Here is a 16,598-nt window from a genome sequence, read left to right as displayed (position 1 = left end):
TGCTTTGCACCTTTTGGTGTACTAAAAGAATAAAAAAAATTAATCCAAATATGAAATGTCTTTGTGTGTCTCGCATGGTTAGCCTGGTATAGAAAAGGAAAATGGCGTGGGTTTTAGTAGTGTACGCGGTCTCTTGTCGTGAGTCGGACACTGTTCTCATTCAGGCCGGTGAGAGGGAGCTCTTGTTTACTTTTGCTGGCCTAGAGTTTCAAGAGCTGAAGGCTCAACTCTACCTGACAGTTAAAGAAGAAGAAGAAGAAGTGTTCCTTGCAACTTTAAAGTATTACAACACACAGGCTCTTTTTTTTTGAAAAAGTCAAGATACCAAAAAACATTGTTTGTAAATTTGTTGCCTTTTGGGTAACCATGCAATTTCCTCGTGTAGACTTTCTTCAACTAGAACTAAAATTATCAAGGAAAACCATCATAGACTGGTCATCTTTTTTAAGGGAAGTGTGCGAACACAATGTTCACACTAATTTTGAAATGCTAGGAGGTGAGGGAAAAATTGTTGAAATTGATTTAAGAGGTAGGTGGTTCTTTAGAGGCATCGAGCAAGATACAAAAAGTGTTTCGTTGTACCTGTGAAAGACAGAACAAAGGAAACTTTTACAAATCATACAAATCGGAACCACCATCATGAGTGATTGCTGGCGTTCTTGCGACTGCTTGAACAGCGAAGGATATCACCATCTAACTGTAAACCACTCTTACAATTTTTTCAATCCAGAGACAAAAGCTCACACTCAACACATTGAGAGGCTCTGGAGAGAAGTTAGATGTATGGAACATACCGAAAGCTGGCAACAAAAGGCATCACATCTTTGGACACTTGATGGAGTTTTTATTTAAGAACACTGTGTATCAAAAAAGATTTCATTAAATATTCAAAAACATTGCTACTTTATACAGGCCAATATCTACTGACTATGATTTAAAAAGCAGCACAAGCAGCACCACCTGAAACAGGAGCAATGCCATCAACTACTATCACAACCACTCACTAGTTGCACCCATTTTGACAGCAAAAGAAAGTATGTCAATGCCACAAATCACCACCATCGCAAAACGCCCTGATATGACACCATCATTAGAAATTACACAACATCATTGCCCATAACATTTCCACAACTGGAAAAGGAAATGATTAAACAAAAAAGGATGATCATTAAAATAGCTGCTGATGGCAACTGTTTTTTTTAGGGCAATTAGTCAAATTATCTTTTTAACTGAGGACCAACATAGGAATATGAGAAAACAAGTCACTTCTTTTATGATCACTCATGAAGAAAATTTTCCGATGTTTTTGGATGGTGACTCCAAGGTAAGCAACTATTGATTTTTGCTAAAAAAAATAAATAAAAAATTAATTAGTATATAACATTTATTACTAATATTTTAGTTTACATTATGATTATAAGATATATAATAAGAGAAGGATAAAGAACTTGTACTTATAGCTACAGATATATAATAAGAGAAGGATAAAGAACTTGTACTTATAGCTACCATATCCTTTTTTTAAATAGCAGCATATGGAGCTGATGAAAAAAGATAAAACATAAATGGGCCGCAACTGCAGAAATGCCTTTAGCCGCTACACTACTGCAAAGAGACATCTATACATTCTCACCAAACCACAACAAAACAAAATATTCATGGCTTTTATTAGAACCTTTATTTCATGATGCAAACACATACATGCTATCTTACACTTTGATTAATATTTCATCTTACAATATATTCAGATTAGATCTATTTGACTATTTGATTTTTTTTCTTGCATGCTTTTTAATATCTTAAATAACATTTAATGTTTATTATTTTTATGTATTTAAATGCCTATTTATTTAATGTCAATTTTTAAAGATAAAAGATATTTAGTTAAGTATAGAGTTTTGTATATTTAATGGAGTATATGTTTTTTAACTTAATATTTATTAATTAAATTATGTTTTCTTGCCTTTGTATTTTATTACATTAAAAAATACATACAAATATACCCATTTTTTTAAAGATACATTTTTCTTTTGCATGTCTTTAATTTTATCATTAAATAACAATATTAATATTATTATTAAGTTATGAGATTGAAAAAAAAGATTTTAAAAAATTACCTGCAATATATGGTAGACACCACTTATGGTAAACCACTTACAGTGACTAAATAGGCCTATTCCATACCTTTTTCTTATACTGGACTTGGCCAGACTAGCGACCATAGATAGGGTAGAGTCAGAGTTACCAGCTTTTAAGAATGGTAGACATTTTAATAAGACGGTAGAGGAAACATATATATTTATGCTAGCTGATGCATCTATAAAATATATTCTGAATTAAATAACCAATGTCTCCACATTTTCCTAAAAAAATCTATAGCCAGTAGAGGAAATCTATAGAGACGCTATTTGATAAAATATGATTTTATTCTTTCTGACTCCCAATCGACTATATCATCAGTTGGAACAGCCATACACTCCCAACATATTTTATTTATTATTTTAATATTTAGTATGATACTTGATAATGTTGGCAGATGTTACATGGTTGGTTCATTTTAGTCTTATCTTATAGATTAAAGATGTTACTTCAAAAGAGAAGATATTTATATAACCCATTTCATGTGTGAATCTAGTCATGCATGTTAATCAGTGACTTAAACTCTGTTAAGAGTCTTAGAGTCTCTCTCCCTCTCCTCCACCACCACTAAACAGGTTGACTTGCCACAATAACAAATTTATGTCATCTCACAATAGATGCTCATTATTATTATCCACTATCTCTCCCCACCCTATATGGTTCTACACATTTTTTGGTTACTACTATTGTTCAAACATATCATGTCCACCATGGTGAACTCTGTTTCCCTCACACCAATATTTAACAACTAGCTAAATCATCGCAATCAGAAAAGACCTGCTCTCATGTGTATTGTCCGAGCCTCTATAAACCAGACATACGTCTAGTGTCCAGCTGATTACCAGTCTCATCTCAGACATCGTGAAAAGCCTAACAAAAATTAATGAATCCTTTTACTTCATACATGTCCATGTAATGTTATGGGCGAATGTAAAAACGACTGTCTTGTTTACATTGCAGCATGTGTACAGTATGTCATATTCAGAGACTTAATCCTCTCAATCCTGCTAAGCAATATGATGTAAGTAATAAGAGAATAATATGCATATGATGTAATCATCTTCTTTTTTGAAGGGATGTCTGTAATTTATACAAAACCACAAAAGGTTGTAAAGTGCTTAAGGTCGTAAAAATATTAAATATTCAAATGAACTAAACTACTATTGTTATAATATTGCTTTCCAATGTGTATACAATTTTCTCTGTTTAAAATCTACAAATTCAATTCCTATTTCTTTTTCAATCAATTAGGCTAAATTATGTCTAAAACATTTGCATTTCCGCACAATATTTTTTCTTGTACTTTTAGCAATTCTTAGTTTTAAAGATATGCACATAAATAAAAGAAATTATGTAGTTATAGTATATTTTCATGTTATTGTTAAAGTAATTCTAGATTATATATATCCCTTTTAGGCTTCCCTTCAACTACATATAAAAATATAGTAACAACATGACATAATTTTTTGTAATGCTGAAATTCCAATTGAATATTATTTTAATAACTTTATTTATTTTGTAGTGAATTATTAAATTATTTTTTTATGTTAACGTTTTTAAGAAGATTTCTGAAATAAATTTCCCTTGTGAGACATTCGTTATTATCATGATTCATTAAATTTATTAAATTGTCATTAGTTTTTCATTGCCATTTTTTTTTTCTTACACAGAGCCTGTCTAGTAATCTGAACTACCAGTACTGGGTGACATGCTCAAAATCCAAAAAGGAGATGATTGCTTTTAAAAATAAAAAGATTGTAGCTGAGGTACAGACTCTTGAGGTAATTTAACTTTGACAGATTCCCAACCAATCGCAGTTCACAAAAACCACAAGCATTTATTTATTCCATAGGGTTGTAGTGTATTCATTATTCATTGCTGTCAGGTTTTACGGTCCATATTTTATATAGGTCTGTGAGTCGCCTCTATTATTTCTGTACGTTTAGTTTCTGTCTCTCTCTTCCTATCAGTTTTAGGTGTCTGTATTTAAAACCCTTGAAATATTCTTTTAGTCTTGATCTAGTGCCTTTGCAACACAAAAGTCTGGCCAGGTATATAAATGTGATCCCAAGTTGCAGAAATTATCCTTAAATCTCTCTATATAATTTTATTAAATTTTAATTAATTCTGTGTACTTTGCTGGGTTTTAACTATTTTATTCAAGTCCTATTTTACTATCCTTTTGCAATAATATTATTTATAAACTACGTTTTTGAATTAAATATTTTGAAAAATATATATCTGATTATAGAAATGTTGTCAATATATTTCCGCAGACATCATTAGCATGCTAGGCAGTGATGTGAGCATGTTGTATATCAGAAAACTTATCGTCTTAGATTTTTCATCTGTGGCAGTTATATATGAACAAACGTTTGTAACATTGATTATCTCCTTCAACACTGCAATGAAAGTAACTGATTCTCTTTCAACTATTGTACAATGTTGGGTATAGTGACAACCAAGATGACAATAAATGCTAAGTTGAAAAAGCATATGAAAAACATGAAAAAACTTTTGCAGGAGTATAACTTGTAGCACCTCTCTTATTCTTGGTACAAGTTGTAAACATCAATTCTGCAGGCAACACAATGCTCTTTATTGTAGCAGCATTTTGTGGTTCACTTTGCAAATTAGGCTGAAACGCTTGTAGGCTGCGGAGAAAGAATTAAGCCCTTCACACTAGAAGAGTCAATCAGGAGCATGCCAGGGAAGCTACACTTATTACAAGTTACAGACAATAGAAAGCTAATCTGAAGTGCACCTTTGAAAAGAAAATAGGATAATTCAAATCAATCTGTATCTGTCATGCAGAAATAAATGATGCCCATTACCCCAAGTTTCAGTAGAAAAAGCAGGACATCTTTTTTCAGGTTCATTTTAAAGGAACATACACTTCTGTTGCTAAGACTCATGCCTCTTAGTTGCACAAATGGCTTATTGAGATGGCAGTCATATCCAATGTACAGGTGGCAGAGACTCTATACAATACCAGAGACAGTAACATTTGTTTGGGATGTCTAGACCATTGATGGGTCACACTTTAATGAGGTTAATTTTTCATTTGTTGACTTTGTCCTTTTGACTGTCAGTATAGTATAAGGTCACAACAGTACTTCGCCATTGAACTCTTTTAGGCCTCATGTCTGTCCATGCCCACCCTGCCATCATCTTTTGGTGGGAAATTGTATGGAAATAGGTAAACTTTAGGTGAGTCAACACAAGATTTCTAGGGGCACTTGGTAATATTAGAAATTCAGGCACAACTTACTCCACAACTTTTAAGGAAGTGTCTCCGACAACTCCTGTCAATAATTGTGTTAGCCAGCTTCTCACACAACTTTAAGACTCCGACAACACTCAGAGTTTAGGGGACTCCTGTTAATAATTGTGTTAGCCAGCTTCTGAGTGAGAACTTTTAAAAACCTCTTAGACTGTAACCTTCATCCAATTGATGGCTTGGTGACTGAAGAGGATCAACTCAAACTAAGCAACACTTTTGACAATGAAGGAAGAGCAGGAAACTTCACACAATTTCAAATTTAAGGTAAAATATTAAGGAACAAATCTTCTCAATTCCAAGAATAAGAAGATAACAAGAATATAAATATCTAGGAACAACCATCAACAACAAACTGAAATGGAGTGAACACTGTCAAAACCTCTAAACAAAAATTCACCAGCGACTCTTCTATCTCAGAAAGCTAAGAAATTTAACATCGACAAAACAATTATTAAACTTTTGTATACAGCAACCTTCAGCAGTCTAATTAATTTTGCCATCACCTGCTGGTATGGTAATACTTCACTGGCACAAAGACATAGATTAAATAGACTAATTAAAAAAGCATTGCATATCACTCGAATACAATTACCATCTCTTGAAGAAAGATGCCTTTCCAAAACACTCTCGATTCTTAACCTGCATCCATTAAACCACTGTTACATAAGATCTGAACGAAGTGGTTGTCTCCTTTCCAATTAGGACTAAAACAGAAAGATTTAAAAACTCCTTTATCCCACTTTCAGTCAGAGTGTTACAAGATCGGCTGTCGTCATTGAGAAGTACATAGAAGTCAAATTCATAGAGCGCTAGTTGTGAATGTGTTTCGTGTGTGAATGTTGTTTGAAATTTTCATCTATACTGTTAAACTTAGCAAGTCTTAAAGTAAGAATTGTAAGATAAGTGGATTATAGACTTCATATTCTGTTGCACTCTGCTAGAATCATTCTTTACTTAAAAGATAAGTCATGTGGTACTTGAAAAGATTTCAACTGTCATTGACTTGCAGCAACCAAAACTTATCAGCTGAGTTTTAGGTAATAACATTTAATTGTCACATTCAGTAATTTTATAATTTATAGATAATTACATTTTGAAAATTTCAATTTTTTTCAATATTTATTATTACTTGCTAAAACAGGGTTTTTTGGAAAGATGTTGACAGTATCTTGGATGACACTAATCTACAAAACCTGAGATACAGATGAAACATCTTACAGCAGATTTATTTTAAAAGGCCAAGAGAATAAAAAGAAAAAAAGAGTTAAAAGCATTAATTCTATATGTACTGGATACATGTTAGTATAGTTTGTGAGGGGATATCACCCCAATCATATTTGTTTTTATATGCTGAGTGATAAGAATAAAGTTTTTTTTAAAGATAATTCCTTGCTCTCACTAATTAAAATATTAATTTCATTTTTGAATGGGATATGTTGAGAAAAAAAAAATTTAGTACTGTTGCAAATTTAACAAACTCACTTCATAACATGGCTAGATAACAGGTTAGATCAACAGTAACAATTAATCATATAGTTTACACAAAACAAATTCCTCAGAATATTTTTTTTGTATGGAACAGACACTCAGTAACAATTCTGTCTCACTAGTAGTTTTATTGACAGCCCCACAAGGGTGGAGCTGCTTCTTAGGAATAGTTATCAATAAATTAGCTTTTTCTCATGGTTATAACTGTACCCCTTCCCTGGTCCATATGCATCTTGATACTTTGGAGTTTACTTATTTTTCAATGAACTTCTTGAGTTACAAAAATTATGAACCTTCAATAAATAAATAAAAAATTCTATTATTTTTATTCTTTGGAAATTTTTAAAATGAAGTTTAATGTACACACAAAAAAAGGCAATAATATATAAAATAAATATATATTAAAGTATAAATTATTGAGTCATAAAGTAAATCAGACAAAAATGTTGGTCCTTAGTATTAAAATATACACTAGGAATGTGAACATGGTACATTTATTACTTTCACTGTGGTATATTGAGTAGATGCCAGACTGTAGGCAAAGGATGAGAATCCATGACATGAAGCACCTGCAATACAAACACAATGCAGCAATAATGACAATTATAATAGTTAAATTCTAGTACATTATTAACTTTGTTCCTGATTTTATCTACTTACCATTCATTAACTTAAATTTTATTTTTACACTAGTTCAACATATCACTATGTTCCTGGAAACAACAGTTGTAGAAGTTTGTATGGGGCATGGTGACTGAGTGGTAAAGAGGTTGGCTTCTAAACCAAGAGGTCTTTGGTTCAATAGCAGTGAAATTTTGAATTTCAGGATTTTTAGGATCCCTTTTCCACCCAACTTAGTTGGAGAAATTTAAGTGGTTGGTCATTATGATGGCCACATGATACCCTCATTAACAGTTGGCCATAGAAACAGATGACACATAATTTATCTGATCAATAGGTCATAAGATCTGAAAGGGTATATAGTATTGAACATAAAGTTTATTTGAAAAACCTGGTTTGTAACCTGTGAAGGATAAATTTAGCAAGGAGGCCAAACTTGACAGTGCACTGGTCTGCAAAAAGCTAGTATATCTTTGCAGCTTAACCAACCAATTTATAAGGCATCAGCTGGCATCTTTTGCTGATATTTCGGTTTACATTTGCTCCTCAACACCACATCTTGTGAGAAAAGTTCATTGTGTGGCTGCAGGCTTTTTGTTACAAAAATAAAAAAGTTGGACAAGTTCAGTCCTTGTCATTTATTCTTCTGTGCTAAACCCACCACACTTAAGTAAGTACAATAAAAAAATATATGTAATATGATGTAATATAATATATTTTATAATTAAGATAATCTCACAAAAAAATTAGAAATCAAATCAAAAGATGATAATCTAGAAAGAAAAATTATCTGTATAATTATTTGAAAAATAACTGTATCTGTATGAAATTTAGAATTAAATCCCACCCATCATTTGATGATTGTGAGTGTGATGTTAGATCCAAGCCAGAACTAATGAACTTCTTTCCATCAATATAAATTTTTTCGCCTTATTCCAACTTTATTAAAAGAGGAACTATCTGGTTCATTATCATTTTCTGATGTGTGGATCTAAAACAATGCTTACCCTGATGTCCAGTAATATTCACAGCAACCAAAGCCCCACTGAACTGTGGGTAATGCTGAATGATGGGAGCCATAGCTATTTGAGCTGCTATGTCTGGTGACACACCTCGTTCCATTTCGATGACAGCTCGTAGGCTGAAAAACGAAAGTGAATGTAATGACAATATAGTTAGCTTTTATATTAGACAATTTTCTTATTTAGAATTTATACTCTAGAATTTTCTCTTGCTTTTCAGACCTTACGGTTATAAGATGATAAATTTTGTGTACATATTTTGTTTAATTTGCATATATAAGATGGATTGAGGGCGACGTTTTTGCATATCACAAACCCAGATTTGCTTACCCACATGAAAGCTGTAAAAAAAAAGAGACTCCTTTCAAGTAATCAGTACATTTTGTCTACAAGAGAAAAAGTTGAGACTTAAAGTACTGGGTAGGGTAATATTTCTTTAGTAAAATGTTATTGTGATTTATTAAACTGTATTCATTTGAAGTCAGCCTTTCGACCCATTTGCATCTTGTTCTGTACAAGACAAAAGAGATCTTCTTAATTAATAAGTAAAATTTAATAAATGCTGGTACCGGTAACTTCCTATCACATTATATTACATTAGAAGTGTGCTGTAAATACCATATTGTATTGCATAAAAATTTTTTAAAAATCAAATTACCCTATTTATGATGAATGTCTAACAAGTTTACATTTAAATTAGGTCACATTTATATAATGTGTTTTTCATATAAATCAAAGGAATAATAGAATATGTACATGAGAAAACATTTGTTAAAACTTGTACAATTTATTCATATTTCATACAAGTAAAGGTACTTTCCAAAAATAAGTTTGAAGAGATGAAACATTTTATATTGACATTCAAACAGTGAAGTAAGACAACTCTATACACATTAGGCTATCATTCTTTTGTTTACCTTGGTAAAAATCTCATCATGATGTCTCCATCTCCAGTTGCTGCTGCCCCACCACCAGTGTTACTAGCATAAGCTCCGGCACCCATTACTGGGGAATCGCCAACTCTCCTAAAAGAACATTGTAAAGAAAAAGTGTCAGATACCGGTACCGGTACATGTAAAATGAAAAGTAAATAAATGTTTTTATTCATTCTAAAGAATAAAGTTTAACAAATGGAATGTGCTTAATAAAAAGCTTTCAATGTATGAGTAGCAGCAGCACAAGGTATTGAATGCAATGAAGTTAATTAATTAACGATAGTTTATTTTGTTACGTACGGTATCAATATATCTGACTAGAATCAGATTAAATAAATTAATCTGAATAATTTAGGTCTACATTATTTCTTAACAAATTTTTAAAAATTTAAGAAAGAGATTGTATCCATGTTTTCGTCTTAGGAGTCATAACAACAGAAAAAAATGAATTGAGATTTATTATACATAAACATTAATATATTTGGTCAAGATAAAAGGGACACCTTATTGAAGAAATAAACCAATGTATTTAATTTAATCGACATTACTTTTATGCTCATGCATGAATTTAAAGAGAATAATTGAGCTATTAAGAATAGACAAATGTTAGATAAAAGAATAGGCACACATGTTGTGAAAAGAGAATATGAAATGGTGACATTAGGGCTCCAAATATGAAAGGTTAGTTTTACTCAAGATATGAATTCCATAGAAAAGTATGTTTCTGTGTGTCATTACCTAAAAAAAATGAACCAAAACCATAAAAAAAAAAATTAAACCTACCCAGGAACTTTATGATTGGCTCCATTTGTTGAAGTTCCAGCCCATACATGACCAGAGGCATCTATGACAATCATACCAATAGTGTCATGGTTGTTACGATTAATCTCACTGTGAGATTTTCTAGTGTAAAGTTTTAGATGGTCAGATCCACTTCTTTGAAACTTGGAAGGAGGTGGAGGGAGGGGAGAATAAGGACCACAACTGGATTTGGGATCTGGTTGTACATTCTTGAAAAAAAAACAAAGCAAAATTATTGACAGCAAAAATTTAATAATAAAAAAAAATAATAATAGTAATTACAAAGTTTTTTTTTTAAGTTAATAAATTCTGTTATTAGAATTCTTAACTTTGTGCTTTTAAAAATTCTTTTTTTTATAAACAACACAGAAATATTATTTTTTTAAATAACTTTTATGACATACTGGTACTATACTAAATGTTAAACTATTAACAAACCTGTCTGAAGTTTGGTTGACATTTGTTTTGTTGCCATGATTTAAACATATTTATTGAATTATTTGTTGCCAGGGACTCTTCTTTGAAGCCCATTTCAAGAGCAAAACTTGTAGCTGGATAGAAAATAGGAATGAAATAAAAATTAAAACTATAAGCTAAATATGTCACAATATTTTTGTGAAAAGATTCAACCCTTCTACAAAAGTACTAGGGTCTTTGAAATTTTGTATGCCCCTGAGTCCACCCAGCGTTAATCGGTACCTGACATTAGCTGGGGAAAGTAAAAGTGGTTGGTCATTGTCCTGGCCACATGACACATTTGTTAACCATCAGCAAAAGAATCAGATAATTACATTATCTGCCCTATAGATCACAAGGTCTGAAAGGGCAACAGTTCTTACTTTTACTTTATTACTGTGGAAGTATATAATACTTTATCTGGAAAGACCCTGATCAGAAGGGTTTATAGAACTGGGGAACTTAGTACTTACCAGATTCTCCAACAAGAAGGGTATGATCAGTATAATGCAATACAGCCTGTGCTACACCAATAGCATTCTTCACTCTTCGTAAATCGGCAACAGCTCCAACAGCATAAGTTGAGCTGAAAAAAAAACGTACCGGTAGATAGGTTTCGGGTTTAATTAGTACAGTATTAAAAGATCTATTAATTACATATACAGTTTCAACTTGATCCGAGAATGGGTGTGGGAGAAATAACATAGAGAGACAGAGTGAGTTGATATAAGCTTTATTTTGAAAAAAAAAAGAAAGAAAAGTGCATAACAGAGAATACTAGATACCGATAGAAAAGAAAATGATGTACGGTTATTTACCCATCCATAATCATAGCATCAAGGGTTGTTTCCCCTCTTTCATCTGGGTTGCTTCCATAACCTACACTGCCATCGCACTGAAGGACCTCGCAAGTAGTACATCCAATGACAAGGCTCTCTTCAGCACTAATCCCTCTGCTCAAGGCATCCCAAGCTGAAAAATATTTTTTTTAAAGACAAAATGTGAATTCGCATACCCGGTATCTGTAATCAAGAACATATACACCTTAACAATCATGCATAAGTTTGTGAATAGAGAACTCATTGCACTGGTATGTTAATCTATTATGTTCAATATTTAAGTTTATAGGCTTTTGTGAATTGACAGGCATGACAACTTGAAAGTTAAAAACACGAAAAACAAGTAATGCGCAATATAATGACTGTCTAACAATCATAGAACAGAAATTATTTAATATTAAGATTATAACGTTCTCTCATCATTCTGGTCTTCATATGTGGGTGAAGGAGCTGATGATCTGGAATGACGTATAGCAAGGTACTGAAGATACTGTGCTAAGCTTAAATTTACAAAATGTTACACTTGTTAGATACTGGTAACTTAATGCTTGTAAATAGTTCCAAGTCATTTTCATTGCAAGTATGGTATGGTACTTCATTCAATTAAATGTTTAGTTTGCATGTTTACCAATAATTTGTTAATCTCTGACCTGAGTGATTGTTGAGAGCAAGAAACTGTTAGTCCCGGTTGTAAGCCCTAGCCAATTTATTGTAATTGTAAGCATCAAACAAACCTGTCTGTAACTAATTGAAGATCAACCTGACCCAGGTAACCAAAACTAGATCTAGATCTAAATATAAAACAACAACAGACCTAAAATACTCCAGGTATACAATATAAATTAGCATGCTATTTCCTAGCAATATAAAACAATTAATATAGATCTACCATTAGGGCCAAGACACGACTTATGGACCTCATTCACCAATCGTAAACAAACAATATTTAGTCACGTGATCTTATTGATCAAACAACGAAAAAAACTGTCACGTGACAACCATCATGAATTAAACATGAGATCGTAAATTATATAGAAGAGATAGAGCACCACGTGGCTAAATGTTGTTTGTTTACGATTGGTGAATGAGGTCCATTGAGTTATTCAATGATTCAGTCACTCAAGTCAATTGAATGAATTAAATACATACTTATATATTATTAAAATTATAATTATATATAGATCTAGACCTATATTCCGATATTCTATTCATGGAAATTTAAAGTTACCGTACCGGGTATTAGATCTATAAAGATTAAAGTTTAATAAATTATAAAGTCACAAGTGACATTGACTGAGAATAAGTTCAATACAATATAAGTAGCCTACTTGAAGCTCACTCAGACTAGTGAGTCAACTCAGCCTCAGAGAGGCAGAACTGAAGAGCCTCAGTAGAGGGCAATCCAGTCAATGCAATCCAATATCATTATCATGAATGTGTCATATGTTGAATATTACTTGAAGTTGAATGAATAAACCAATATTACCATTCATTGATTCATTGTTGACATTATTATAATTTTATTTTGCTTAGAATTATAGAATATAGATTATATATCTACTCATTTATGATTATACTAAATTATAGATCTAGAATGTCTAGATTCTAGATCTACCTGCTTTGGTTGCACTAGTAAATGGCCATGTATTCACAACAATGGGAAGAAAAGAACTGTAGTTGGCACACACTGAAAGATTAAATTCTATCAATAAAACGATGCAAACAATTTTAATAATTTTTAACCGCAGCATTTGCATTGTGACTGTCGAAGTTCTTGTTCATGTTCTTGTTGCTTTTTACCATAGACTGCTTTTTACGATGTTTGGTTATCACGTGATTGCTAAATATAGAACAAGCGCTTGGAAGTAAAAAAAAAAAAGGATCGTTATTTTTATAGATCAGGGATCAGTAATTCAGTATGACGTAGAGTTACCAGTACCGACAGTGTCACGGAGGTCACGCCAGTACTGACCAGTAGATCTACTACGACTACATCCAGTGGCGTAGCCAGGGTGGGGGAGGAGGGAGAATTTGAAAATCCCTCCTGGCCCCAACTTGAGGGGGGTCCAAATTAGTTATTTTTTTACATTAAAATTCAATATTACGCAAAATGCAGGGGGCCCCCAAAGAGCTCAAGCCCCTGACTACATCTATCTAGAAATGAGGAAACGAACTGATTTACATCCTTATTTTCAACTGAACTTTAAAAGTGCTCGGTTAACTCGGTATGAACCTAACCGAACCAAATGTATTTGTCCTAACCAAACTGAATCACGTAGGACGTAATCATTTTCTTTTTTGAAGTAACATCTGTATTATATGAGATGAGAAGATAGAATCGAGGTTTGCAGTTATTGCTTTAAAAAGCAAGTGTAGCCTATTGGGTTGAGTTCACTAACAGGCATATTCATAACCGAGGTACTTCCATGTTCCCGTGCTCTCTGTTTGGCACATCCATGTCAATGTCTGTGAGGAGGAATTAGAGGTTAAGTTATTAAAGATAAGATAAAGATGGCTGCGTGGTCGTTTGGTTTGTACACGGACTGTTACTAGGTGGTCTTGATGGTCCCGCCCTCCTGCGGGAGGTGTGGGCTAGGATATCATTATATTAAATCTGAAGGAACATCTGAAACATGTAGACTCTAAAAGAAACAACACAAGTTGAGAGAAGAAAGCGTTATCGTTGAAGTTAACAATTGTATTTTTAAAGAAGAAATCAAATGTTGAAAGGATAGGTTTAGACACATACAATGCTACACTCTGGTAGATTCTACTTCCTACTTATTGCGGAAAACAGCTGGGCTCTCTACTGATAGAATTCCCATTAGAGGGATAAGTAGGCTACTTGCCCTCCGTGGAGGAGGATGCCAGCCCCACAAATTAACCTTTCCCTTATAGGGCAGGAGAAAGTCACTAAGAGGCAAATAACACCTGCCACACTCCAAAATTTGGCATCAGCTACATTAAAGTCCTACCCATCAGATGCCATTTTCTGCTATACCGATGGGTCGGTATTGAGGGACCCCGATAGATCTGGGTATGGGGCCCTTATAGTCTACCAAGACCGGACAGAACCAGATCGGCTCTCTGGTCCATGCGGCTTCGCTGCATGCTCCATGGACGCTGAATTTAACATGGATAACTCGGGCAATCGAGGCTATTAAAACCCGAATGACCCAACATGAAACTAGCGCTACTACTGTAGTCAATGACTCTAGCTCCAGTCTCCTAGCTATGGGTGGCGGCGGGTGAGGGTCGCGCATAATAGAAGATAACATCCGCCGAGCCATTAGAGCTATCGTTTTTATGTAGTGGGCGCCCTCACATTGCGGCGTGAGGGGCAATGAAACGGCAGATACCCTTGCACGAAAGGGAATTTTGGCAGCCACACACATCGAAGCACCAAGCACGTTTTTACAAGCAAAGGCAGAAATCCGAGCACTCATTCATGAGAAGTGGTTCAAGTTCTGGGAGGAATCCGAAAGAGCACATAGTGTCTGGCAGTATATACGTCACCCAGATCGCGACGATCCGTGGTGGCGGTTACGGAGGTCAGATCAAGCAATCATTGCACAGTGTAGGACGGAACACTGTCCTGTTGGTGCATACTTTGCCCGGTTCCGCCCCAACTATTACTCCCGATGCCTTCACTGTGGAGAGAGCGTTGAAACAGTGTCGCATATCTTGTACGAGTGTCCCCAGCTCCGAGAGCTAAGGGGGGAGTGTCTGAGCAGTCACTCGACTTGTATGGTAGCTACGAGGCATTACTCCGAACGGCTCAGTTTCTTGCCAGAGCACTACGGGAGCATTGAGTCCTTCCTGCTCTGATTTTTCAAAAGGAGTTCATCTCAGGTAGATTCTACGACAAAACTGATTACAAAAAGTAGCCCTATCAGTCTCAACTGTCGTTTCTTGAATTTGGAATCGCCAACCTCGTAGAGAAGGTTGAACTGTTGTGTAGGCGACGTTTTGACCATAGATCATGCTCAGGCTTTCATCTCATGTGCAACGAGCTATTAGTCGCACTACGACTACAATTGAAAGCCACCAAAGGTGCTATTTACTTAGGCTTATAACTTATAAGGGCACGTTTATCTACAACGAAAAGTTCGCTACATCAGACTTTATTTGCTCGACTTTATTATGTGTTCCTGACTCCCGATTATACAAATACACTAAAGTGCAAACATTTTTGAGCGTGCTTTGTAGTCTGCCCTTTCAATCGACATTGATTTTTAAACCTTTCACACTAATTTGTTCGTGTTTTGATACAGGTAGATATAATGGACGTCAACACTTCTTGACAACCTGTGAAAATAAACATCGTTATACAGGCTGAGACGTCAAGACTTGACGTGTACACTCATCAACCTACAATTTTAAGGTTTGGGAAAATCTAATAAGCTCATGGATATTTTTTTTTTACTTTGAGAAATCTAGTTAACGCATTTCATAATAATGAATAGACATTTTGAACGAGGTTTTTATATTTTCTTTTAACTAAAATTAAAACAAAAATTAATTTAAAACATTCTATTAACAATCGATTTATTGAATACATTGAAGGAATTATTGGATCACTTAATCGCAACATTGGATGCCAGAAGAGAAAGTCGACTGATATTAGACTCTCGTGAGAGTTGGGTACGGGAATACATCTTACAAAAAATGGTTAAAAAATGTCTTTCCAATAAGAAATTATGCGATGTAATCATATCAGTATCAGCAAATACAAATTAGCTCGAGTCAAATCCAGAATAAAAATTCAAAATCGACATTGGGATTTGAGCTCAAGACCAATCAGGTAGCCAAGCAGTTTATGCAATCCAGCCTCGCATCTTAGAACCGCCAAATAGGCTAAGAATTAAACATGTTTAAGCGCGTGATTTAAACTTCACATTTTAGAGGCCCGCTAAAACGAAATAGCCATTATTGGTTTTGTGTGTTCTGTCTGTCCGTCCATCAGTCCCGTTTAAAATTCATAAACTAGAACAGATATTGAGAATCCGATATT

The 16,598-nt window shown here is 33.9% G+C and overlaps 1 protein-coding gene across 1 annotated transcript; it reads right to left on the bottom strand.

Annotated features, from left to right (window-relative positions):
- Nucleotides 1-7,292: 7,292 nt before the first annotated feature.
- Nucleotides 7,293-13,411, bottom strand: LOC106068131 (N(4)-(Beta-N-acetylglucosaminyl)-L-asparaginase-like). The gene is made up of 8 exons (XM_013227442.2): nt 13,200-13,411; nt 11,564-11,717; nt 11,219-11,331; nt 10,728-10,840; nt 10,272-10,498; nt 9,471-9,578; nt 8,539-8,672; nt 7,293-7,479 (listed from the first exon to the last, which is right to left on the bottom strand). Exons 1-8 carry the CDS (start codon nt 13,339-13,341, stop codon nt 7,382-7,384), a joined length of 1,089 nt encoding a protein of 362 aa, XP_013082896.2. The 5' UTR covers nt 13,342-13,411; the 3' UTR covers nt 7,293-7,381.
- Nucleotides 13,412-16,598: the final 3,187 nt, after the last annotated feature.

The sequence above is a fragment of the Biomphalaria glabrata genome, chromosome 8, assembly GCF_947242115.1.
Source record: "Biomphalaria glabrata chromosome 8, xgBioGlab47.1, whole genome shotgun sequence".
Classification (NCBI taxonomy): Eukaryota; Metazoa; Mollusca; class Gastropoda; family Planorbidae; genus Biomphalaria; species Biomphalaria glabrata.
This window is presented reverse-complemented; position numbering and strand designations above follow the sequence as displayed.

Excerpts from the sequence above, each read along its gene's own strand:
- LOC106068131 (XM_013227442.2), bottom strand. The coding sequence starts at position 13,341 with ATGCAAATGCTGCGGTTAAAAATTATTAAAATTGTTTGCATCGTTTTA. Across the intron at positions 10,499-10,727 it reads GTCAACCAAACTTCAGACAG|AATGTACAACCAGATCCCAA; the intron begins GTTTGTTAATAG and ends TTTTTTTTCAAG. Across the intron at positions 9,579-10,271 it reads GCCAATCATAAAGTTCCTGG|GAGAGTTGGCGATTCCCCAG; the intron begins GTAGGTTTAATT and ends ATGTTCTTTTAG.